The sequence below is a fragment of the Aquarana catesbeiana genome, linkage group LG04 (assembly GCF_042186555.1).
Source record: "Aquarana catesbeiana isolate 2022-GZ linkage group LG04, ASM4218655v1, whole genome shotgun sequence".
NCBI classification, from domain to species: Eukaryota; Metazoa; Chordata; class Amphibia; order Anura; family Ranidae; genus Aquarana; species Aquarana catesbeiana.
Window position 1 is genome coordinate 16,474,696 of NC_133327.1, and position 25,954 is coordinate 16,500,649.

General features: G+C 45.2%; 1 protein-coding gene across 3 annotated transcripts in view; it reads left to right on the forward strand.

Annotated features, from left to right (window-relative positions):
* The window catches only part of EFR3B (EFR3 homolog B), a 361,102-nt gene that overhangs the window by 177,337 nt on the left and 157,811 nt on the right, over positions 1-25,954 (forward strand). For all 3 annotated transcript variants that reach the window (XM_073624871.1, XM_073624872.1, XM_073624870.1), the window contains 2 exons: positions 11,618-11,694; positions 20,499-20,626. In XM_073624871.1, the coding sequence (XP_073480972.1) occupies positions 11,618-11,694; positions 20,499-20,626 (205 nt within the window). The remainder of the gene's footprint in view (positions 1-11,617; positions 11,695-20,498; positions 20,627-25,954) is intronic.

Here is a 25,954-nt window from a genome sequence, read left to right on the forward strand (position 1 = left end):
AGGATGCTCTTGGGGTCATTGGAGACACAGGATGCTCTTGGGGTCACTGGAGACACAGGATGCTCTTGGGGTCTCTGGAGACACAGGATGCTCTTGGGGTCATTGGAGACACAGGATGCTCTTGGGGTTATTGGAGACACAGGATGCTCTTGGGGTCACTGGAGACACAGGATGCTCTTGGGGTCACTGGAGACACAGGATGCTCTTGGGGTCACTGGAGGCACAGGATGCTCTTGGGGTCACTTTAGACACAGGATTCTCTGGGATCACTGGGTTATAGAGGATGCTTTGATCTCACAAGGTCACATGGGAGTCTATGAAGTGAGCTTAAACATTCTACCTAATGAAGCGGTAATAAGTTTAGGTTTTGTTTTGCATTTACAGAAAAATACAAAAAATCTGCATAAATGATAAGATACAAGTAGCCGTATTTTCCAGCTGTCACTCTGGCTGTCATATAATCCCATATTAAAATGCAGCATAACTTCATTTTATAGGCCCAGTTTACACAGGTTTTCTGCTGGTAAGCAGTAAAAGGATTTTGGCTTTGTTCTGCTTATGAAAGCAAGTCTGAAGAGTTGCGCCAAGCATTGACACAGCATTCCTTTCAGCCAGCTTTGAGAAGCTTTGGATATTGTCTGGAAGTGGAAAACACAGATCTTAATGGAAGCGCTATCTGTCAGTTGGTACGTAATACAGTTCCTGAGGCTATTGACCAAGCCAACCTACCTTCCTACCTCCCTGCACTGCCAAAGTCCTTGCTAATGGGGCAAGGGTTCTGGGCTTGGGAAGAAAGTGACCTCCCCTATGTGATGATGCTTGGGCCTGAGTGGCCTATCACTAGGCTCAAACATTGTTAGGTCAAGGGTTCCATGAGGTCATTCCCTTGTATTGGCTCCGACACTGGTGGACATTGAAGCCCAAGTGAAAGCATGGCTTTGTAAGTACATATGTCCTAAAGGGTGGTCTATACTGTCACTTTTCACCTTGAACACGCACACACAGATTGAAGCTTACTGATGCCTGCTGACAACTTGCTTAAAGTGACAGCTAGTAACTACACTTTAGTCCAGTTATATTTAGTGGAGTGAAGGGCTTGTATTCAGCCCATTCTCCACTAAGTCTTATGCCTAATTGCCCCCACTCCACAGACATTGGTCTAAGCTGGTCTTGCAGCCTTCTTTTTCCAGTTCTGCACCATCAGGTCAGGCTCCCCTGAGAATGTAAACTGCTATCTTCATTCGGTCTTATGGAGACTTTGTACCTCTATGGCACAAACTCTCAACAGGGTTGAATTGAATGTGCAGCATGCATGTGCTGGTGGAGCTGGGCCTAACAGTAAAGAATTTGAAAAAGAGGTTTTGTACTTTTAATAAAACACATATGTTTTACCTTTTTTCTTTTTAAGGCTTTCTTCCATCTCAGTACTGCTGATCATCCGTAGCTTCTTTGCAGCCACTTCATGTCTGCATGCATTCCAGCAATGGCTGCTTGGCATTTTTCAGGGTTGTTTTCCTAATTGTGACAACAGTGGACCATGCCTGCATATAATTTGAGCTGAAACAATCATTCGTAGTCTCCATTTTAAGCCAGGGTGACAAAACAGGAGAGGAGGCAGGGACAGGGAATGTTGTCACCCCATACCAGGAAGTGCCTGGACAAAGACCTTCGTGGCAGGGTCTCTAGGGAACGTTTGCTAATGAAAGCTGCAGATTCTAAAAAAAAAATTGAAATGCCATGTTAAGAGTTTATTTAAGATTGCAGTGGTTGGGTTTATACTGTATCTACTTTAAGTGACCCATATTATTTTGATATTTTATCATTATACTAAGGATATAAAATGACCACTTGCTGCATGAATGAATGATTTGTATAGCGCTGCAGTTGCGAACTGAATCGCCTCAAGGCGCTGGATCCGTCCTGTGTTGTCAAGCTTCTCAGAAGAGGTAGGTCTTGAGTTTCTTTCTGAAGGCCTGATGGTTTTCTTCCATGCGAATGTGTGTAGGTAGCGCGTTCCATAGCCGTGGTCCTTGGACTGCGAATCTTCGTTCTCCCTTTGTTTTTAGCGGGTTTTTGGAATAAGGAGGAGGTTATGCATGATTATCACAACATTTATGATGAAAAATACTCATAAAAAATATCTCTTGGCTTGCTGGTCTGGATCTATTCATCTACAGTAGATTTGTAGGCCAATGAAACATAGCGAGAGTAATGAATTATTATAGTATTTTATTGCTGCGTCTTGCACCAGCTAGAAATACATTCATTTTTATTATAGATGAAGGCTGCGTCTGACCTGCATGTCTCTTTGGAGCCAGAGGGAAAATAAAGAACAGTTGTGGAGCCTTCTACAATGAAATATCGCTGCAGTTCAAGCATTTTCCTTACTTTTCTCTCGGCTTAGTTAGTCTGGGTGTACATAGACTTCTGAGGGTCAAACAAGTCAATCAAGGGCTGATCATGTCCCTGAAATAGCTGTTTATAGTACCCTACTAGCAATACTCACAAAGTTTAGCTTGACCATTTTTTTCAGTGTCTAAATATGTCATGTTTCTTCTTAGTTGTTATCGGTTTCACAGACAGGAATGGGAACGGATCAGTCCAGGAATTAGAAGAGCATACCTGGGGGCAGTGGGGATGCAGGTGTGACGGAGGTGCTCTGGGTGTAATTGAGTCACAAGATACTGGATATCCAAGGGTCACAAAGTGACACAGGATGCTCTGTGGTCACTGGAGACACAGGATGCTCTGTGGTCACTGGAGACACAGGATGCTATCGGGGTCACTGGAGGCATGGAATGCTCTGTGGTCACTGGAGGCACAGGATGCTCTTGGGGTCATTGGTTAGCACATTATGCTTTGGGGTCACTGGGGGCACAGAATGCTCTGCGGTCACTGGAGGCACAGGATGCTCTTGGGGTCACTGGAGGCACAGAATGCTTTGGGGTCACTGAAGGCACAGGATGCTCGTGGGGTCACTGGAGACACAGGATGCTCGTGGGGTCACTGGAGACACAGGATGCTCTTGGGGTCACTGGAGGCACAGAATGCTTTGGGGTCACTGGAGGCACAGGATGCTCTTGGTGTTGCTGGAGGCACAGGATGCTCCTGGTGTCACTGGAGGCACAGGATGCTCCTAGTGTCACTGGAGGCACAGGAGGCTCTTGGTGTCACTGGAGGCACAGGATGCTCTTGGGGGTCACTGGAGGCACAGGATGCTCTTGGGGGTCACTGGAGACACAGGATGCTCTTGGGGGGTCACTGGAGGCACAGGATGATCTTGGGGTCACTGGAGGCACAGGATGATCTTGGGGTCACTGGAGGCACAAGATGCTCTTGGGGTCACTGAAGGCACAGGATGGTCTTGGGGTCACTGGAGGCACAAGATGCTCTTGGGGTCACTGGAGACACAGGATGCTCTTGAGGTCACTGGAGACACAGAATGCTTTGGGGTCTCTGGAGGCACAGGAGGCTCTTGGTGTCACTGGAGGCACAGGATGCTCTTGGGGGTCACTGGAGGCACAGGATGCTCTTGGGGGTCACTGGAGGCAGAGGATGCTCTTGGGGGTCACTGGAGACACAGGATGCTCTTGGGGGTCACTGGAGGCACAGGATGATCTTGGGGTCACTGGAGGCACAGGATGATCTTGGGGTCACTGGAGGCACAAGATGCTCTTGGGGTCACTGGAGACACAGGATGCTCTTGAGGTCACTGGAGACACAGAATGCTTTGGGGTCTCTGGAGGCACAAGATGCTCTTGGGGTCACTGAAAGCACAGGATGCTCTTGGGGTCACTGGAGTCACAGGATGCCCTGGGGTCACTGGGTGATAGAGGATGCTTCGATCTCACAAGGTCACACAGAAGTCTATGAAGACAGAGGAGTGCTGGGGTCACTGGAGACACAAAGTTAACTAGTGACATGGGTGTCAGTGGAGACATTGGAGGTCTAGAGACACAGGGGGGTCATTGAATCTCTGGAGATAAAGGAGTCCAGTGGTCACAGGAGACACTGAGGTCTTCGAAGTGCCCAGGGGTCACAGAGGATGTTGGAGACTGGAATGCTGGGGTCACAGGAATGCACAGGAATGCAAGAGTCTCTGGAAGCAACGGTGTGCAAGGGACATGAAGGCACAAGAGCCACAGTCACAGGAGCAACATAGAATAGGGAACACAAGAGTGCACGGGATTGCTGGGAACACAAGAGGCTAAAATAAATGTGTACTTTATACCAGCAGTGGAGGAACGGAGTACTCAGATGCTGGAGACATGGGGAGGGTGCTTGCATGGTTACACATTTTGCTCAAAATTTTAAAAAAAGCTAAGACCTGATTTGCTGCAGTGCTGGCAGGAGTTGGAAACTGGAAGCCACTCACTGAGGAGCAGGCTGGAACAAGTACAGGAGTTTAGGCTTCTTGTAGCTTTCCCAATAAAAAGGGCCAGTCTGTCCAAAGTTACATTTTAGTTATAAGGGAGCCTGGTAGATGAATCAGCCACTGGCTTTTACATTGTATTGGATTCTTCAAAGGCAAAATCTCCAGCCAAAATTCTTGACTGTGTTCTTGTCAACCTGTGAGTTTTGTGTGTTCCCGCCCACTTTTGTGTGTTCCCAGCTCCGCCTGTTACATTTTTCATAATGGACACAGCAGGTGTGAAGAGCTGGGAACTCAGTGCATGGATTGTGAGGACCCCTCATAATGGGCTCAGCAGGTGTACAGACCCGGGAACTCAGCACAGGGATGGTGTGAACCTCTCACAATGGGCACAGCAGAGGAGGGGGGGGGGCATAGGCAGACCCAGGAACTCAATGCAGGGATGGTGGGAACCCCTCATAATGGGCACAGAAGGGGGGACAGACCCATAAACTCAGCACAGCAATGATGGGAACCCCACATAATGGGCACAACAGGGGGGACAGACCCAGGAACTTGGCACAGGGATGGTGGGAACCTCTCATAATGGGCACAGCAGGTGTACAGTCCCAGCAACTCAACACAGGGATAGTGGGAACTCCTCATAATGGACACAGCAGGTGTATAGAGCCAGGAACTTGGCACAGGGATGGTGGGAACCTCTCATAATGGGCACAGCAGGTGTACAGTCCCAGGAGCTCAACACAGGGATGGTGGGAACCCCTCATAATGGGCACAGCAGGTGTACAGAGCCAGTAGCTCAGTGTAGGGATAGTGGGAGTCCCTCATAATTGGGCACATAAACAGACCTGAAAACTCAGCACAAAGATCTCATGATCTCCAAGAGATAGAAGAGACTGTTAGTGTAATCCCTCATTTGTCAATTAAAAATATTATTTCCTGTGGTGTTTAGGATGAGTTACATTTGAGTATAAAACTTATTGTCCTTGAATCACCCATAATTCTTACCTTTTATTATTTGTGAAGGTGGATGTTGGGCGAAGCATTTTAAATTGAATAATATATTGGATAAAATGAGTGTTCAGACTACATGGAGCCCTTGGACTTCATCCACTGCTAGTGTTTCATAGTTCATGGATTCTGTCCAAGTGGTAATTTAGTTGAAATGAATTTCTAAAGGTATAACCCAAGCTATGAAATTTTAAGCGGATCTTCACTACATCCGAGCCCCACAAATAAAAAGCATTTATTTAATTCATTTTTAATATTCAAAGCAAACACCTCTATCCATCCAAGTCTCCATGCTTTATATTGCTGAGAAATCACTTTGAAAAACACCTGTCGCCATCTTGAGTAAGGGAAAATGTTTCATGTAGCATTTACTTCCTGGAGTCCATCTGCCCTTAGCTCAGGCGTGCCGGCAAGAGAGTGTGCTTAGCTGAGAAAACCCCTCCTCCTCCCCTCCCGAAGACTCCTGGGATGTATGACATCATTTGCCTAGACAAGAAAGCAGGAAATGAAGAAATGTAAAACAAGTAAATGTGATATACTTTCCTATTTACTAATGCTACTGTAGCACACCTCCCAACTTTTTGAGATGGGAACGAAGGACACCTATTAGCAAAAGTATATAAGCACAAGACACACCCCCCTGCCATGCCCCCTTAAAGAATTATACAAAAAAAAATGATTAGTTAAACCCACAAGTGCTTTTTTTTCTACCACTACTATTCCTTTATATTGGCTTTTGAAATGTACAAATGCAGCAATTTAGAAATTGGATGAAAGGTTTAGCACTGGGAAACACTTTTTTGAAAGATAAAAAAAATGCATTTTATATACAACTATATAGATCATACCAAAATGAGGAACAAATGAGGAAGATGAAGGGACTTCGCCAAATCAGGGACAGTTGGGAGCTATGTGCTAGCAACAGGAGCAATAAAAGGAATCAATGTTGATTGGGAGAATGAAGTTGCACTTTAGGTTACTTTCACACTGAGGCGCTTTTCAGGCGCTATAGTGCTAAAAATAGAGCCTGCAAAGCGCCCTGAAAGAGCCGCTCAATTCACTCCAATGCGAGGGCTTTCACACTGGAGCAGCGCGCTTGCAGGACGGTCAAAAAAGTCCTGCAAGCCGCATCTTTGCAGCGTTATAGAAGCGGTGTATTCACTGCTCCTAAAGCGCCCCTTCCCATTGAAAACAATGGGGCAGCGATGCAAAGCGGGTGGTTTTAACCCTTTTTCGGCCGCTAGTGTGAAAGTAGCCTAAATAGAAAAAAATGGTTCAAACGTGGGAAGGCAGCCTACTCACCCCTTGTATTGCTTGTATACATCAAGCCACAGTGAGGGTAAAACGATGGCAGGAACACCTAATGCCAACCCTGTGATTCTGCAGGGCAGCAATTTCCAACTTCACCCATCCGAGTCTCTTGTTAAATATTGGGCCCCAGACTAGGGTTGCCACCTGTGCGGAATTCACCCGGACAGTTCAGGTCTGGAATCATGCGTCCGGGTTTCAGACTGCCTGAAAGCTGGACACATTATTCAGACTGGACTATGGCTTCCCAGCAGTTTTGCTGGCTGCAGTTGTCTAAGCTGAGAGTGTCTGTTACACTCTTTTTCACACAGCCCAAAGCCAACACTAACAATTCCCCCGCCCCCTGCCCCCCACACTGATGGGAGATGAGAGAGGGCTCGATCTGCACCTCTTCCTCCCGCTCCTACCCCTCTGTGTCTGCCCACACTCCAATCCCCAGTGCTGTGCCTCAGAAAAGAATAGTGGGAGTCGGAAATTGGAAGTCTAGCAGCCTCAGATACATCTGGATGAGAGGTGCTGACTGCCAAGGGGTGAGTAAGCTTACCATCCATCCCTGTCTGTGACTGAAGTCTCCCCCCTTCTATCTCATGCCTCTGAGTGAGTACAATAAGGTAAATCAGGGTTCTCAGAGCACCCCTTACATCAGATTTCCCCTTTACACCAGAGGCCGCAGTGTTGCAGCTTACAGCAGAGTCCTCTCTGTATATCAGAGTGCTCAGTGTCCCCCCTTAAATCAGGGTTTCCAGAGCATCCCTTAGAGTCCTCAGAGTTCTCCCTTACATCAGAATCTGCAGAGTCCCTCCTTACAGTGAAAGGGAACTCTGCGAGTTTAGATGTAAAAGGGGAACTCTGTGGACTCTGATATAAAGGGGGACTCTTGTTATTAACGCCATATGATTAGAAATGTTATTTAATGCAAAATATATGTATAGTTTATTCTATTAAAAAAACGCCGCTAAAGTGTTCAGGTTTGATTTGAAGCAAAGGTGGCAACCCTACCCCAGACATGCCTGCTTTAATGATGTGATCACACAGTTATCAGCGACTCTTCTTCACACCCACGGCAGCTTCCTAGAAGCAGGAGTTTGCAAAGCACAGAATGACTGGCAAGAGGCCGCAGTCCCCACCGCAGTATGTAGAAAAGTGAATTCTAGCTGAGTGGATTTTCTGAGTGTTCTTGGTAATGGCAGTTCACTGGCTGATTTCACTCATCTCCTGAAACCGCATTTTAAGTTTACATGAAGCTGGGGAGAGACACGTTCCCTGGAGCGTGATAGGTGACAAGTCACACGTCAGTGCCCACGTCGGAGTTATTCCCATTAGTCAGTACATCTGGATTCTGCGGGAGCCCTGTGACCTATTACTGGGAAGCGGAGAGTCTCTGGAGCGTTGGGCAAGGTGCGAGGATGAGAAGAGTGTTTCCGATGTCGTTCTTATCGTTTTCTCTCTAGCTCATAGCTGTTCAGCATTGTCCTCTATGACCCTCTGTTCTTCAAGTAATGCAGAAGACAGCTCTGCGGAGCTTTGTACAGATCACACAATACACGGGATACAATACCTCTCCGGAGATTATTCATCCTCAATTACAGACAATGAATTACACCACTGAATTCTGTTATCTGCAACCTATGCTGCATGAATTCTATTTTAGCTTTTCGTCATAATTGGCTTTTTTTTTGTATTTTTGCAGAGATAAATATTCAAAATACTTTCCTTTTCCTTGAGGAGTTCTGTAATTTGCAATTATATATGAACACGGGGGGCATAAGGTTTAGCTCTATATTCAAGCTAAAGGTTAATGTATTTATATAATACCTTCCCTAGTTCCTCCTCCCGATCAACATGCAAATAAAAATTTTGTCTTAAAGAAAAATCCCTCTTTTGAGACCCAGTGACATCACCACTAAGTCTGTCTGCTGGTCATAGATGGGAATGGTCAGCGGGTTCCTGTAGACCAGGGGTGTCCAAACTTTTTTCAAAGAGGGCCAGATTTGATTAAGTGAACATGCATGAAGACCGACCATTTTGCCTGACAGTCTTTGAACCATTAAAACTAAATGCGAATTAACTAATACACTGCCCAACAAGAATTCTCTTGCCTTTGTGGCTGTGTGTGGTGAAGAGTCTAAGGATGAGCTTGGGCGTGTTATCTGGATATACCATATTTATCGGCGTATAACACACACCTTCACTTTAAGAGGGAAGTTTCAGGAAAAAACTTACATTTTAAATAAAGAACTGTGAAGTAAAATAAGGGTCAGTGCCCATCAATGCAGCCTAATCAGTGCCCATCTGCAGCCTCACCATTGCCATGAATGCAGCCTCACCATTGCCATGAATGCAGCCTCACCATTGCCATGAATGCAGCCTCACCATTGCCATGAATGCAGCCTCACCATTGCCATAAATGCAGCCTCACTATTGACATCAATGCAGCCTAACAAATGACATAAATGCATCCTCCCCATTGCCAACAGTACAGCCTGATCAATGCCCATCTGCAGCCTTGGTGTGGATAGGGAGGGGGCGGGACGAGCGCCAACAGATACATACAAAAGAATCTCCTGTTTACTCGTCGGCCTTTTTAATACAAAGTCCCGCCTCCCATGATAGACAGAACAGTCGTCCAATGCTAGCCCAGGAGATGGGACTTCCTATTACAGAGGCCGCCGAGAATACAGGATATTCTCCTGTATGTAATCTGACGGCCCCCTCCCTGTCCCCTTCGAGGCTGCCAGAACGATAAATACCGTATATATCTTTTGTGGCCCCGCAACGAATCCCCAAGAGCCACGTGGCGCTTGGGAATTCGTTGGGGGCCACAAAAGATATATACATATCCAGATTACCAGTGGGTCCGCATTAAATCGGAACGCAGGCCGCAATGACCCGCAGGCCGGACTTTGGTCATGTCTGCTGTAAGCGTTACAGCACACTGCCTTTGATCTTCTTTCAAGAGTTTTATGTAAAAGAACACATCTCTGATATCCATTTAGATGTGCTTGCTCCTCCCCAGCTTGCCACTGGGTGGTGCAGACTTTATCTGTGTAATCTGTTGATTAGTTCCTTGATTTGTATTCAAGCAACTGATCAGCAGTTTGCACAGTCAAAGGCTGCACCACCCAGGAAGCATGGTCATCTAAAATCTAAAGGGATGCTGGGGATGTATTCATATAATTCTGAGGAAGAAAATGATTCATGATAGAGAAATTGGGGCTGACCAGTGAGAACAAAGATCAGGAGGAGAGAAGATTGGTGACAACTGAAGTGGTTCAGACAGAAAATGAAGGTAAAAAAAAAAAAAATATATATATATATATATATTATAACTCACGCTAGAAGTGAAATTATTAAACCTAGTGATTGCAGCTGCTGTACACAAAGTGCTATACACTTGGCAAAATGAAAAAATATATATATATGATTACAGCACTCACAATAATGTAAACATCATAAACAAATGAAATGATCAGTAAAAAAAACACCCATATATATTGTCCAAATGTACTCCAATCAATAAAGTGCAGTTGTGCTTCAAACTTCAAGGTGCATCACACACCCCTCCTGTGTCCCCACTCACCAAAAGGAATGGACCCCTAGCTTTTCAGTCCAGGGGTCATTCAGGCTAGAACGTTGGCCATGAATGGCAATTCATAGAAGGGTCCAATGAAGATCTCCCCTACAATCATGATGGTCACAGGTAGATTTTGGCACCAAAAATGAAAGAAGGGACTAATAGTGAAGTACAATTTGGCAAGATTTTATTGCGCAAGGTACTTACAAACTATTGGTAATAAAAAAATGGTATCGCATGAGGTATTGCAGTGGTTCGAGAACAAGGAAACGCCACATCCAGCGTGCGTTCCACCGAAACCGGAAGTGACGCCGCTTGGTCTCTAAAACCGGAAATTGCGTCTTTTCGGTTTTTGACTCCTAACAAAGTCACTTCCGGTTTTCGGTGGAACACACGCTGGATGCAGCGTTTCCTTGTTTTTTCACCACTGCAATACCTCATACAATGCCGATTTTTCTAGTTTGTCAGTACCTTGCACAATAAAATCCTGCCAAATTGTACTTCACTATTAGTCCCTTCTTTCATTTTTGGTGCCAAAATATCTACCTGTGACCATCACGATTGGGGGAGATCTTCATTGGACCCTTCTATGAACTGCCCATTCATGGCCAACGTTCTAGCCTGAAAAACCCCTGGACTGAAAAGCTACGGGTCCATTCCTTTTGGTGAGTGGGGACACGGGAGGGGTGTGTGATGCACCTTCAAGTTTGAAACACAACTGCACTTTATTGATTGGAGCACATTTACACAATATATATGGACGTTTTTTTTCACTGATCATTTGATTTGTTTATGATGTTTACATTATTGTGAGCGCTGTAATCATATATATTTTTTCCATTTAGAAAATTAAGGTGGGCTCAAGATAGCTGCTGCAGCTTCAAAGGGTTATATATTGGAGATGCAAATTTGCCGGGAATTGACAGTGATCTATTTTAGCGCAGGAACGGACTTCCTACAAATGTGGGGTAAAAAAGGTAATGCTGGAGTTCAGCTTTAACCTTCGAGATAAAATATAAGCCCCTCATGGAGGGCATTGTTTTCAGTTGATTATCTGCCTTGTGATTTGAGAAGAAGCAGTAAAGCACAACTTATTGTGTAGCATTGCATAGCAGGAAGCAAAACCTGCGCATGTAATAAGAAAACGAGGTTGCTCCTATGTACATAAATAAATACTATGCTTTGAATAAAAGATTCTTGAGGTATTAGCACACTGAGCATTTTTTTTATATCAGTCTAAAAAAATATTGAAGGATTCAAGTGTTATAGGTGTTTAAATGGCATATGCGGAACTGAATGCGCTACTTATCTGGCCTCTTGTAATGAAAGTTCTGGCTTTATCTGTTTTGTAGGTGTGTGTGGCTGCTGTGGGGCTCTGCGTCCGCGCTACAAGAGGCTAGTCGATAACATCTTCCCAGAAGATTCAGAGGTAAGGCGCTTTTGTTGATCAGGCTGTCGCACCATTCCATATACAATATATTAAACAACACTATATACAGTATTTTATATTTATTTATACCACTCATTAAATTGCACTGCATGCTGAACATCAAAGTCAACATTGCACACAATGCAGTTCTGTCAAGCAGCAGCCCCCTACCTCATCTACGCAGGAGACTGCACACCTGCAGTGAAATGAGTCCTACACTTCAGTATAGTTTCAGGCTTTAAACTAGAAATTATAGCTTCTTATAACTTGATGACACAAAAAAAATGATGGCAGGCTATGGACTTTTAATTCTCAACACGCTGTATATGAGCTTTGAAATAATCCCTCTGTGACCTCTGTAGCTGAAGGCACTGTGGCGTAATTCATACTGAAGATGTACAATATCAAATACTTTAAATTTTATTTTCTGCAGCTCAGTTAGGGTCAACTCCCCCTCCCAGCATCAACTCAGCAGCTCTCCCTGCTCCCCCCGGTCAGCATCAACTCAGCTGCTCCCCCTGATCCCTCACCCAGCATCAATTCAGTAGCTCACCCTGCTCCCGTGCCCAGCATCAACTCAGCAGCTCCCATGTCCAACATCAACTCAGAGCTCCCCCACCCAGCATCATCTCCGCAGCTCACCCTGATCCCTCACCCAGCAGCTCCCCCGCCCAGCATCAACTCAGCAGCTCCCATGTCCAACATCAACTCAGAGCTCCCCCACCTAGCATCATCTCCGCAGCTCACCCTGATCCCTCACCCAGCAGCTCCCCCTGCTCCCCCCGGTCAGCATCAACTCAGCTGCTCCCCCTGATCCCTCACCCAGCATCAACTCAGTAGCTCACCCTGCTCCCGCGCCCAGCATCAACTCAGAGCTCCCCCACCCAGCATCATCTCCGCAGCTCACCCTGATCCCTCACCCAGCTTCAACCCATTATCTCCCCCGCCCAGCATCAACTCAGCAGCTCCACCTGATCCCCCACCCAGCATCTACTCTGCAGTTCCCCCTGCTCCCCCCGGTCAGCATCAACTCAGCTGCTCACCCTGATCCCTCACCCAGCATCAACTCAGCAGCTCCCCCGCCCAGCATCAACTCAGCAGCTCCCACGTCCAACATCAACTCAGAGCTCCCCCACCCAGCATCAACTCCGCAGCTCACCCTGATCCCTCACCCAGCATCAACCCAGCAGCTCCCCCGCCCAGCATAAACCCAGCAGCTCCTCCTGCTCCCCGCCCAGCATAAACCCAGCAGCTCCCCCCGCTCCCCCGCCCAGCATCAACTCAGCAGCTCCCCCTGATCTCTCACCCATCATCAACTCAGCAGCTCCCCCTGATCTTTCACCCAGCATCTGCTCGGTAGTTCCCCCTGCTCCCCCACCCATCATCAACTCAGCAGCTCCCCCTGATCTTTCACCCAGGATCTACTCGGTAGTTCCCCCTGCTCCCCCACCCAGCATCTACTCAGCAGTTCCCCCTGCTCCCCATACAGCATCAACTCAGCAGATCACCCTGCTCCCCATACAGCATCAACTCAGCAGTTCCCCCTGCTCCCCATACAGCATCAACTCAGCAGATCACCCTGCTGCCCATACAGCATCAACTCAGCAGATCACCCTGCTCCCCATACAGCATCAATTTAGCAACTTCCCCTGCTCCCCCCCCCAGCATGTACTAAGCAGCTAACCTTGCTCCCCATCCAGCATCAACACAGCAGCTCCCCCTGCTCCCATCAATTCAGCAGCTTAACTAAAGCTGGACATACACCTATAGATTATCTGCAGATTTTCTATGGTTATATGGAAAAAGTGCAACAGATTTCTCTCCCACTGGGCCAAGCTTAAGTACCTTGCTAGTCGGCCCAGCTGGCTCTCAACCTAAACAATGCCTGCACCCAATCAGAATGTTCAGGTATTGTGAGAGCCAGCGGGGCTGAATAGCAGGTTATGGAAGCTTGGGCCAGTGGGAGATTCTTCCATCCACACAGTTCAGCGTAGATGGAGGAATCTGTTCCACTTTTTCCATCTGACAATAGAAAATCTGCAGATAATCTATAGGTGTATGGCCAGTCTAAGGTTTGCTGTTGTTTGCTGCAATAAATTTCACTTACCTGCCTGTTTGCAGCATCCCCCGGCATGTAAACAGAGCTGCGCATGTGCAGCTCAGCTTACTGCAGCCGGCCTGATCCCTGTGTGTCCCTGCACATATGCAGGCGTAACATCATCCCACACCAGCCAATGAAGCTGGCCGAAAACAGTCATACAGGAAAAGGTGCTGGTGAGGGACAGGACCATTGGAGGATAGATAAGTACAGTGGGGACGGAAAGTATTCAGACTCTCTTAAATTTTTCACTCTTTGTTTTATTGCAGCCGTTTGCCAAAATCATATTTTCAAGTTATTTTTTTTTCCTCATTAATGTACAGATAGCACCCCATATTGACAGAAAAACACAGAATTGTTGACATTTTTGCAGATTTATTAAAAAAGAAAAACTGAAATATCACATGGTCCTAAGTATTCAGACCCTTTGCTGTGACACTCATATATAACTCAGGTGCTGTCCATTTCTTCTGATCATCCTTGAGATGGTTCTACACCTTCATTTGAGTCCAGCTGTGTTTGATTATACTGATTGGACTTGATTAGGAAAGCCACACACCTGTCTATATAAGACCTTACAGCTCACAGTGCATGTCAGAGCAAATGAGAATCATGAGGTCAAAGGAACTGCCTTAAGAGCTCAGAGACAGAATTGTGGCAAGGCACAGATCTGGTCAAAGTTACAAAAAAATTTCTGCTGTACTTAAGGTTCCTAAGAACACAGTGGCCTCCATAATCCTTAAATGGAAGATGTTTGGGACGACCAGAACACTTCCTAGAGCTGGCCGTCCGGCCAAACTGAGCTATCGGGGGAGAAGAGCCTTGGTGAGAGAGGTAAAGAAGAACCCAAAGATCACTGTGGCTGAGCTCCAGAGATGCAGTCGGGAGATGGGAGAAAGTTGTAGAAAGTCAACCATCACTGCAGCCCTCCACCAGTCGGGGGGGCTTTATCGCAGAGTGGCCGACGGAAGCCTCTCTTCAGTGCAAGACACATGAAAGCCCGCATGGAGTTTTCTAAAAAAAAACGCCCGAAGGACTCCAAGATGGTGACAAATAAGATTTTCTGGTCTGATGAGACCAAGATAGAACTTTTTGGCCTTAATTCTATGCGGTATATGTGGAGAAAACCAGGCACTGCTCATCACCTGTCCAATACAGTCCAACTGTGAAGCATGGTGGTGGCAGCATCATGCTATGTGGGTGTTTTTCAGCTGCAGGGACAGGACGACTGGTTGCAATTGAGGGAAAGATGAATGCGGCCAAGTACAGGGATATCCTGGATGAAAACCTTCTCCAGAGTGCTCAGGACCTCAGACTGGGCCGAAGGTTTACCTTCCAACAAGACAATGACCCTAAGCACACAGCTAAAATAATGAAGGAGTGGCTTCACAACAACTCCGTGACTGTTCTTGAATGGCCCAGCCAGAGCCCTGACTTAAACCCAATTGAGCATCTCTGGAGAGACCTAAAAATGGCTGTCCACCAACGTTTACCATCCAACCTGACAGAACTGGAGAGGATCTGCAAGGAGGAATGGCAGAGGATCCCCAAATCCAGGTGTGAAAAACTTGTTGCATCTTTCCCAAAAAGACTCATGGCTGTATTAGATCAAAAGGAGCTTCTACTAAATACTGAGCAAAGGGTCTGAATACTTAGGACCATGTGATATTTCAGTTTTTCTTTTTTAATAAATCTGCAAAAATGTCAAAAATTCTGTGTTTTTCTGTCAATATGGGGTGCTGTGTGTACATTAATGAGGAAAAAAATGAACTTAAATGATTTTAGCAAATGGCTGCAATATAACAAAGAGTGAAAAATTTAAGGGGGTCTCAATACTTTCCGTCCTCACTGTATAAACTGCCTACTTAGATCCGCCTTAAGAATATGTACTGTAAATGTGGACACATCCACAAGGCCTGGCCACAGGTTCACTTTAAACACACAGTTTCCGCTCATCTGTGAATAGAACCATGTATGTATAACTAGAGACATGCTTGTGGTCACTTTACTCTAAAGGCTTTCTTCCTGTTCCCTCCATAACATTGATCCTCTGCTCTGTGTTTGCACTGTACCTAAGTCAGCATTCAGCAATACAGAATCCATATATAGCTAAATATATGTCACTTTTTATAAGACAATATGGCATGTCCTTTGAATTAACTCTGCACACCGTGACACGTTGCTCCTGGTAAGACGAGATTCCTGCCAAGGGTGTCGTATTCTGCATGGCGGCTTTAATGAACTCCAGTGATGCTGAGAAGGTCAGAGTAGAAGTCATTGGAATTATTGGTGCCACACAGCAGCCGTAAAAGAGAAAGGAGCTGAGCCAGCAAAACGTGGGGAGATGGAGAGCCACCAGGGAGTAGACGTATATAGAAAGGAAAATGAGCACATTACTGGTATAGAATTTGCAGCTTTTGCATATGAGGATGAAACTTATAAGCGCACTAATGGCAAAAAAAAATAAAACATCCATGGTAAGACCCCATACACACTGTTAGATTTTCTGCAGATTTTTGTCTTCAGATTTACCAAAACCATATAATATGTAATAATATGAGGTCAAACCTTAAAGCGGTAGTAAACCCGCTGGCTTTTTTTTTTTCCCCTACACCTGTAAGGGAAAAGGCATAATGAGCTAGTATGAGCTAGTGAGATACTTACCTTAGAACGAGGCGCCGGCATCTCACCCTGTCCACGCCGAGTGAACTGACATTTCCCCTCGGCGTGTCTTCCAGGTATCGCGGCTCCGGCGCTGTGAGTGGCCGGAGCCGCGATGTCTTCACTCCCGCACATGGGAGCGGGAGACTTCTGTCCGGCAAGCTCCGGAGTTTGCTGGGCTGTCAGCCGAGAATCCCCTGTGCGCATGCGCCGCTGCAGGGGGATATCTCCTAAACCGTGCAGGTTTAGGAAATATTTTTTTTACCTACAGGTAAGCCTTATTATAGGCTTACCTGTAGGTAAAAGTTAAAAAAAAAAGGTTTACAACCGCTTTAAGAGTTTCAATTTGTATGCAATCAGGCAGGACCTCGCATTACATGGTTTTGGTAAATCTGAAGACAAAAATCTGCAGAAATTCTAATAGTGTGTATGGGGTCTAAAGCCTTGTACACACAGTACGATTGTTGGCCAACCGAGCGTCTGATTTTTTTTTTGTCAAAAGGGCGTGTGCCAGGATCTTGTCTTGCATACTAATGGTACACAACTGTCGTGCCACAAAAACGAACGTAGTGACGTGCTACGAGGAATTTCAGCTCTTGAGCTCAAGTGCATCCTGCATGAGTGAGGAGGACCCTTCTCATGGCTGTATGGATTGGGACGCATGTGTAAATGAGCTCAACATAGAATGCAAATTCTACCGGTCAAGACTCATCAGTCACTCTTCAAAGAAAAGGGACATTCTTTCGAGGACAGTGAGATGCACATTTTGGACAAAATGAACTGGACCACAAGGGCTGTGAAATAGGCAATCAAAGTGGAATACCCATCCCTAAACGGGGATGGGGGTGTTCAACACCATCTGTCTTTCACATAAGGAACAGTAAAGCCAAAGCTCTTTTGGCCCTACTTCTATGGGTCACAGGAGTGCAGTACCTGTGACCCAGATTCAGCCAACAGAGGGCTGACGTCACTCAGCCAGTCCAGGCTTTGGGGAGATCCCGACTTTAGTGTCGGGATCCACCCAGATGCCTGAGCGGCAGCTGACTCAGCTTCTCAGCCTATCGCTAGGAGCCTAAGGCCAGCCACTCTCGCCCCCTCCACAGCCCAGCGCTCCAGTAAGCAGAGAGTCAGTGACTGCGATTCTGCCTACAATCTCAAAATTCTGGTTCAGGTGCCATTATTTTTAATGTAATCAATAAAAGTAGGTGCCAGTGTAGATCAGCTAAAACATACAGTCCTTTATTGAACGGTGACTGTTGACTGCAAGCCATAAAAGGCCAACGCGTTTTGGCCCTCAGGCTTCAATCAAGGTTGAGGGACAAAACACATTGGATTATTATGGCTTGTTGTCACTGTTATCAATAAAGGACTGTATGTTTTTGCTGATCTACATTGCCTTGAAAAAGTATTCACACCCCTTAAAATTTTTCATATTTTGTCATGTTACAAACAACCAAAACCATAAATGTATTTTATTGGGATTTTATATGATAGACCAACATAAACTGGCACATAATTGTGAAGTGGAAGGAAAATGATAAATGTTTTTTCAACATGTTTTACAAATAAATATCTGAAAAGTGTGGCGTGCATTTGTAATCAGTCCCCTTTACTCTGATACCCCTAGCTAAAATCTAGTGGAACCAATTGCCTTTAGAAGTTACCTGTGTGTAATTTAATCTCAGTATAAATACAGCTGTTCTGTGTAGCCCTCAGAGGTTTTTTAGAGAACCTTAGTAAACAAACAGCATCATGAAGGCCAAGGAACACACCAGACGGGCCAGGGATCAAGTTGTGGAGAAGTTTAAAGCAGGGTCAAGGAGCACTGTTCAATCCATCATCCGAAAATGGATGCTACGAAGACATGGCCGTCCACCTAAACCGACAGGCCGGGCAAGGAGAGCATTAATCAGAGAAGCAGCCAAGAGGCCCATGGTAACTCTGGAGGAGCTGCAGAGATCCACAGCTCAGGTGGGAGAATCTGTCCACAGGACAACTATTATGCCCCGTACACACGATCGGAATTTTGGTTGGAAAAAGATATGATGGCTTTTCCGACGGGATTCTGCTCAAGCTTGCATACACACGGTGACACACAAAAGTTCTCTGAACATTCAACCGTCAAGAACGCGGTGACGTACAACACTACGACAAGCCGGGGAAATGAAGTTCAATGCTTCCGAGCATGCATCAAATTGTTTCCGAGCATGCGTGATTTTTTTGTGCGTCCGAATTGCATACAGAAGATCGCTTTTTCAGATAGGAACTTTTTCCGACCGAAAAATAGAGAACCTGCTCTCAATCTTTTTCTGGCTGGAATTCCGCCAACAAAAGTCCGATGGAGCATACACAGTCGCATTTTCCGACCAAAAGCTCACATCGATCTTTTGCTGGCGGCATTTCCGATCATGTGTATGGGGCATTACACTGCACATCACCCTGAACACACCATCCCCACCGTGAAACATGGTGGTGGTAGCATCATTTTGTGGGAATGCTTTTCTTCAGCGGGGACAGGGAAGCTGGTCAGAGTTGATGGGAAGTTGGATGCAGTCAAATACAGGGAAATCTTAGAAGAAAACCTGTTATAGTCTGCAAAAGACTTGAGACTGGGGGGAGGTTCACCTTCCAGCAGGACAACCACCCTAAACATACAGCCAGAGCTACAATGGAATGGTTTAGATCAAAGCCTATTCATGTGTTAGAATGGCCCAGTCAAAGTCCAGACCTAAATCCAATTGAGAATCTGTTGCAAGACTTGAAAATTGCAGTTCACAGACGCTCTCCACCCAATCTGACAGAGCTTAAATTATTTTACAAAGAAGAATGGGCAAAAATGTCACTCTCTAGATGTGCAAAGCTGGTAGAGACATCCCCAAAAAGACTTGCAGCTTAAATTGCAGTGAAAGGAGGTTCTACAAAGTATTGACTCCGGGGGGCTGAATACAAATGTACACCACACTTTTCACATATTTGTAAAATATTTTATAAACCATTTATCATTTCCCTTCCACTTCACAATTATGTGCCACTATGTGTTGGTCTATCACATAAAATCCCAATAAAATACATTTACGTTTTTGGTTGTATCATGACAAAATGTGCAAAATTTCAAGGGGTATGAATACTTTTTCAATGCACTGTACACTGGGGCCAGTTTTGACTTATGTTCATTGGAGATTGGAGGTTTGGAAGCTGAGAATGACTCTCAGTAGGTGGTAGCGCTACACACTTGTTCCAATTATTTTCAATTGCACTTAAAATGTGGTGCGGTTTTGCCACGATTTATTGCGCGGCATTGGCGGAAAACTACTGCCCATGAAGCTTGTTGCCCAAAAGAAGCTCCTGCTCATTTTTGGAGCTACAAGCTTTACGTGATGTGATTTGCTGCGATTGCTGCACAATAAATCACATGATAATTGCAGCAAAACTGCTCCGTGTTTTAGGTGCCATTGAAAATAATGGCACCTGAACCCGCGTTTTGCAATTGTAGTGCATTTTGAGAGCCCAAAACGGCTAGTATAAATGAAACCTGAAGATGGAGAATTGAGCGATCAGCATTCTTTGAACGTTTGATTCTCGGTGTAGAGGTGGCCGGGGACAGATGCAGCAATTATACACCTAGGAGTATAAATGTTTGTAGAGCTCACACTTTCAGCTACTGTATGGGAATTAAACAATTAACACCTATGCAGACTGGCACCAAGGATGGGATGATGTAACTAGAACTGATGGGGGGGTCCACAACTTTCCCACCTCCCATCCTGTTCTTGGACAATCAACATCAGCCATTCCATGGTCTGCTAGCAGTGCGGATAGACATGCTGGGGTAAGTTCCTATCAAGTCAAGAGACTTTGAGAACCTATGACACATCTTCAACATTACAGAGCAAGACCAGATGATTGTGACTGACTACTACTACAAGATATTCTAAACTATTATGATGATTTACTATAAGAACACATTAAAAGGTACCCCTGGGGTACCACTGTCTGAGAACCCGTAAGATGTAGAGTTCATCCATCTGTTTTGTGGTACTTTTAGGATGGCCTGGTCAAGTCAAACATGGAGAAGCTGACCTTCTACGCTCTATCAGCCCCGGAGAAGCTGGACCGGATTGGGGCCTACTTATCTGAGCGACTAAGTAGAGATGTGGCCAGGCACCGCTATGGGTAAGGATTTTTATGGAGTGTTACTTATCCTGAACACAGTGATGGACTTGCATTAAACTACATCTACCATGAGAGAAATATGTAAGCTGTCCTGAAAATTCTTTTGACATTCTGGTGCATTGGTTTCAATGGCTGTGAATCACTGACCAGGGACAAGACAGGAAACAAGGAATTCTGATTTTTCACTCTCTTTCATTCCCTGCATGCTTGTTTTGGGTTTGTGACACAGAGGCACTGAAGGGCAGAGATTGCCAGGCAGCTTGCATTTTCAGAAGTTCAGAAGAAGGCAAGGAATGGGAGTCCTTGTATTTCTCTCTTAGAAAGAGAACCTCAGGAAAACACAAGCACTGTGCAGCACTGCTATGCAAGAAGTATGTCACTGATTTCCTCAGAAGGTCCCCACTGTATCAGATCTGTCTCTATCTGCAGAATGTGACAGATTCTGTCCCCGTATGTGCCCACCAGCTATTTCAGGTAACTTTTCAATAGACAGCAGTGGGTATGTTAACATGTATCTAAACCTAAGTACAAAACGTTAGAGTGTATATAAACCCCAACAATGACTTATTTTGCTATAGTAAATATACATTCGAAAGAGTGATACAAAAGTTATCCCCGCACTAGTTTAGATCTCACCAGGTATGAAGCTGATCTTACTCTCCAGAGATGAGAGGTTCCAGGTGCTGGCCCATGCTAGTAGAGACTATATGCAAACGAGAGGATCCGGACAGCCGCACTCCAGAAAGTAATAATCCAAATTTCTGTATTTTAAAATCAGAAACACATCAGATACAGGACATCATGGACAGAGTGTACAGATCATAGGCTAACGCGTTTCACACTTATCCAAGTGCTTACTCATAGCTTCGAAAGAGTCATACATTCGAAAGAGTGTTGTTATATTTGTTTGATATAATACAGAGAATACCTGTTGATCCTGCCAAAAACCTTGTGAGTTTAAAACTTCCTGTAACTATCAGTTACAGCTTCCTAGCTACCTCTGAGGACTCTAGAATACGCCCCCCTCATTTTTTGGAGATGAGGAGAGGGTGAGGTGTTCCATAGTCCTCACTTCCTACCCTAGGGTGACAACAACACTGCTCCTCCATAGATACAGTACAGTGTGCGTTGTCACCCTAGGACAGGAAGTGTGTTACGGGAAGGATCACCAGGTAAAATAAAGGATAAAAAAATAAAACCAATGCAACCACCACATCCAAGGACTGGTAAGCTTGAATATAATAAATCTTTGCCCTTCAGTTTAGACTATCACTTTAAGACTTTTCACTTTAATATGTAGCGCTACCCTCAAAGGAGCTGCTGTTATTAAGCGGTCCTCCCCACTATAGCACACACAGCTAGGCACATGGCATTTTCTTCTCTTACTGGTTCAATTAAACAGTCTAGGGGTATTTTTTTTAATTTTATTGCTGATGTAAAACTTGGTATGGGGGATACCCCAAGGGAGCTGAAATAACTGAGGACTCTTCTCACTATCCTGGCAGAGGACTCCCACTATTTGCTTGAAGAAACGCTAAAGCTTGCTTCTGTGTAGAGCTGAGAACCACATACAGTCTCCGGGGCACAAAATATAGGGCAGTACTCACAGGCTGCCACCTCCTGATATTCGTACTAAGGGAGAGGCAGAATCACAATACCACCAACCACTGGTCCCTCTTCCATCCACTGGTATTCTCCAAAGTGCTTCTCCAGATCAAAAATACAAGAAACCCCAGACTTTAGGGAATAGGCCCCCCCAGCCAAAGCCATGGCTGGGACCTTGATGATCTCACAGTAGTTTTCCAACAGACTGCTCAGTAGGGTTGCCACCTCATCCCTTTAAACCCGAACACATATTAATTACAAAGGTTCTGTGGCTGATTAAGGTGGTAATTAAACTCACTTGGGTCCTCATCTGCATTTAATTAGCCTCAGAACCTGTGTATTTCACCTGTTTTCGGGTTTAAAGGGATGAGGTGGCAACCCTACTGCCCGGAGGGGGTAGCAAGGCTCACCCAGAATCCAAAGACCCCCTGCTCTGGTTCTCCAGACTATTTATGGGCTCTCCAGCCACCTTCTGGACACACCTCTCTAGGGATTGGCTAGGTTTCCATAAATCTATTTGTGCTGCTCTCCCATTCTTCTGCCCACTGCAATTCTAGTACCTTCCAGAAATGCAGGGAAAAGCAATCAGACCGGCAGCCTGTGTAACCATGAGCAGGCCAAACCAGTCAACCCCTGCTCCATTGATTACAGAGGAGCTAAATTAAATTTACTTAGCAGCCTACCCTAACTAGGAGGGTGCTATATCTATATTGCAGCTTATCTGTCCTAAGGTTCCTACACTCACTTATTGTTTTGTATCTGAACTGCATTTATGGAAGAGCAGCGTTGTCACCCTATTACAGGAAGTATTTTAGGAGATTACAGATCCAATAATAATAAGATAATCTAGACTATCATAAGAACAAATCAGCCTGCTAGAAAATGATATATACACATATAAAATCAAATAACACAATTACTATAGCTCATCAAACATGGAATAAACATCCTTTTATGAAACCATCATCTACTAGTATCCTCTTGCACCACAAAGTGTTCACTTCCACCCTCAATTTAAAAAAATCCTCTGCGTTGCTGTGCCAAAGCCCCCATCTTGTCCCACTCAGTGCAGATTACTGGCTTACTATGACACCCCCTAAGTGTGAAAATGTGAAACAGCACCAAGATAATGAATAAGCCTGGATACTCTAAGCAGGACCCTCTGGAGATCACCTTCTTCCGTATACCTCTGTCCTCCTCCTGAGTACCTAAAGCAGGGATCCTCAAACTATGGCCCTCCAGCTGTTATGGAACTACACATCCCATGAGGCATTGTAAAACACTGAGATTCACAGACATGACTAGGCATGATGGGAATTGTAGTTCCTGAACAACTGGAGGGCCATAGTTTGAAGACCCCTGACCTAAAGTATATTTATGGTCTTTTTTTTGTCTCTGTTTTTGTTTTGTCTAGTTTTGGATGGAGCAGGGAAGGATTCGAATCCCTGACAGATTTTACTGCAATCCTGGACCCTCTTAGGCTCGATTCACACTAATGCGTTTTTTGATGCATTTTGCAGAAATTCAGGGAATTTTTTTAACATGGGTTCCTATGGAACGTGTTCACATCAATGCATTTTTGTGCCTCTGCGTTTTTGGAAAGTGTTGGGGACTTTTTTTCCCGCAAAATGCAGCGTTTTGCTTGTAATAGAATTCAATGGACCCGCATCGAAAACGCAAGTACCGCGTTTTTTACTGCGATTTTACAGCGATTTGCGTTTTTTTTTTCATTTCTTTTCTTTACACTGTATATAGCTGGTTGCTATGGAGGGGGCCAGGAAGCCGGCCACCGCGTCTTTAACAACAGATGAGTCATCAGCTGTCAGCTGGCTTCCCGCTCAATGTAAAAAAAAAAATGCTGGCTAAAAAAAAAAAAAATGCCGGCTAAAAAAAAAAATCGTGAAAAAAAACAGCGTGGGGTCCCCCCCCCCAGGTCCATACGAGGCCCTTGGGTCTAGTATGGTTTCAGAGGGGATCCCCCATGCCAAAATTTTTTTAAAAAATGGCGTGGAGGTCCCCCCAAAATCCATACCAGACCCTTATCTGAGCATGCAGCCCAGCAGGTCAGGAAAGGGAGGGGACGAGCGAGCACCCCCCCTCCTGAACCATAGCAGGCTGCATGCCCTTAACACTTAACCACTTCCTATACCGGGCACTTTCACCCCCTTCCTGCGCAGGCCAGTTTTCAGATTTCAGTGCTGTCACACTTTGAATGACAATTGCGCGGTCATGCAACACTGTACACAAACTAAATTTTTTTGAGACAGATATAGCTTTCATTTGGTGGTATTTAATCGTCACTGGGGCTTTTATTGTTTGCTAAACAAACAAAAAAGACTGGAAATTTCGAAAACAAAATTTTTTTTTCTTTGTTTCTGTTATAAAATTTAGCAAATAAGTCATTTTTCTTCGTCACTGATGTGCGCTGATGAGGCTGCACTGATAGGCACTGATGAGGATACAAGGATTTGCACTGATGAGGCGGCACTGATGGGCACTAATAAGCTTTACTGATGGGCACTGATGGGCAATGATAGGCAGCACTGATGGTCAGTACCCTGATTATCGGTGTAAACGATGTACTCCTTGTACCAGAATAAGGAAAAGGATGCTCGGCACTCAGGATGACATCCAAAATGGTATTTCTTTATTAAATATATGTACACAGCTGTTTTACAGCTGTGTACATGTATTTAATAAAGAAATACCATTTTGGATGTCATCATGAGTGCCGACCATCTCTTTCCTTATTCTGGTGCATTGGAGGTGTCAGCAGCCTCAAGGTCTGAGCACTGGGCGGAGCTTTTACATGAAGGTTTGCAGCGCCTATACACCTGTTTTCTTTGAATTTACTCATTGTACCCTGTCAGCCTTGCCAGTTATTGGCTCTTCTTTCCACACATAGAGACTCATAGGGGGAGATTTACAAAAACAGGTACACTCAGAACCAGATGCAGTTGTACATGGTAGCCAATAAGCTTCTAACTTCAGCTTGTTCAATTAAAGTGGTTGTAAACCCTAAACAAAAATAAAAACCTACAAGACAAAGGCATAATGAGCTAGTATGCATAGCATACTAGCTCATTATGAATTACTTACCTGAGCTCAAAGCCCCCACAGCGGTCCTCGTTCATCGCTCCCGGGGGTTACTTCCTGGGTATCGCGACCCCGGCGTTGTGATTGGCCGGAGCCGCGATAACATCACTCCCGTGCATGCGCGCGGGAGCCGCCGGTAACGGCACAGTCTAACTGAAGCAACGGCACGTATGTGTCATTGCTTCAGTTTGCTTAAGTGCTCATGTGCCAATGACATCGGCACATGAAAATACAGGGATATCTCCTAAACCGTAGAGGTTTAGGAGATATCCAGTGTAGCTACAGGTAAGCCTAATTATAAGCTTGCCTGTAGTAAAAAGTGGTTGTAAAGGGTTTACAACCACTTTAAAGCTTTGGCAATAAAACCTGGAAGCTTGATTAGTTTTTATGCAAAGCTACACCAGATTTTGCCCTCACCAGCCTTAGTAAATAACCCCAGTGTGTAAGGAAAGGAGAGCCGATAATCAGCAAGTCTGCTTACATATGACCAGCTTTGATTTGACACAGCTGATCACATGGTAAAGGGCTTCTGTGATTGGCCCTTTACCGTGATCTGTGAACAGCTTTGATCCAAAGCACACAGCAGTCACAGAGCGAGCCCCAAGGTTCTTGGAGAACATTCATTGA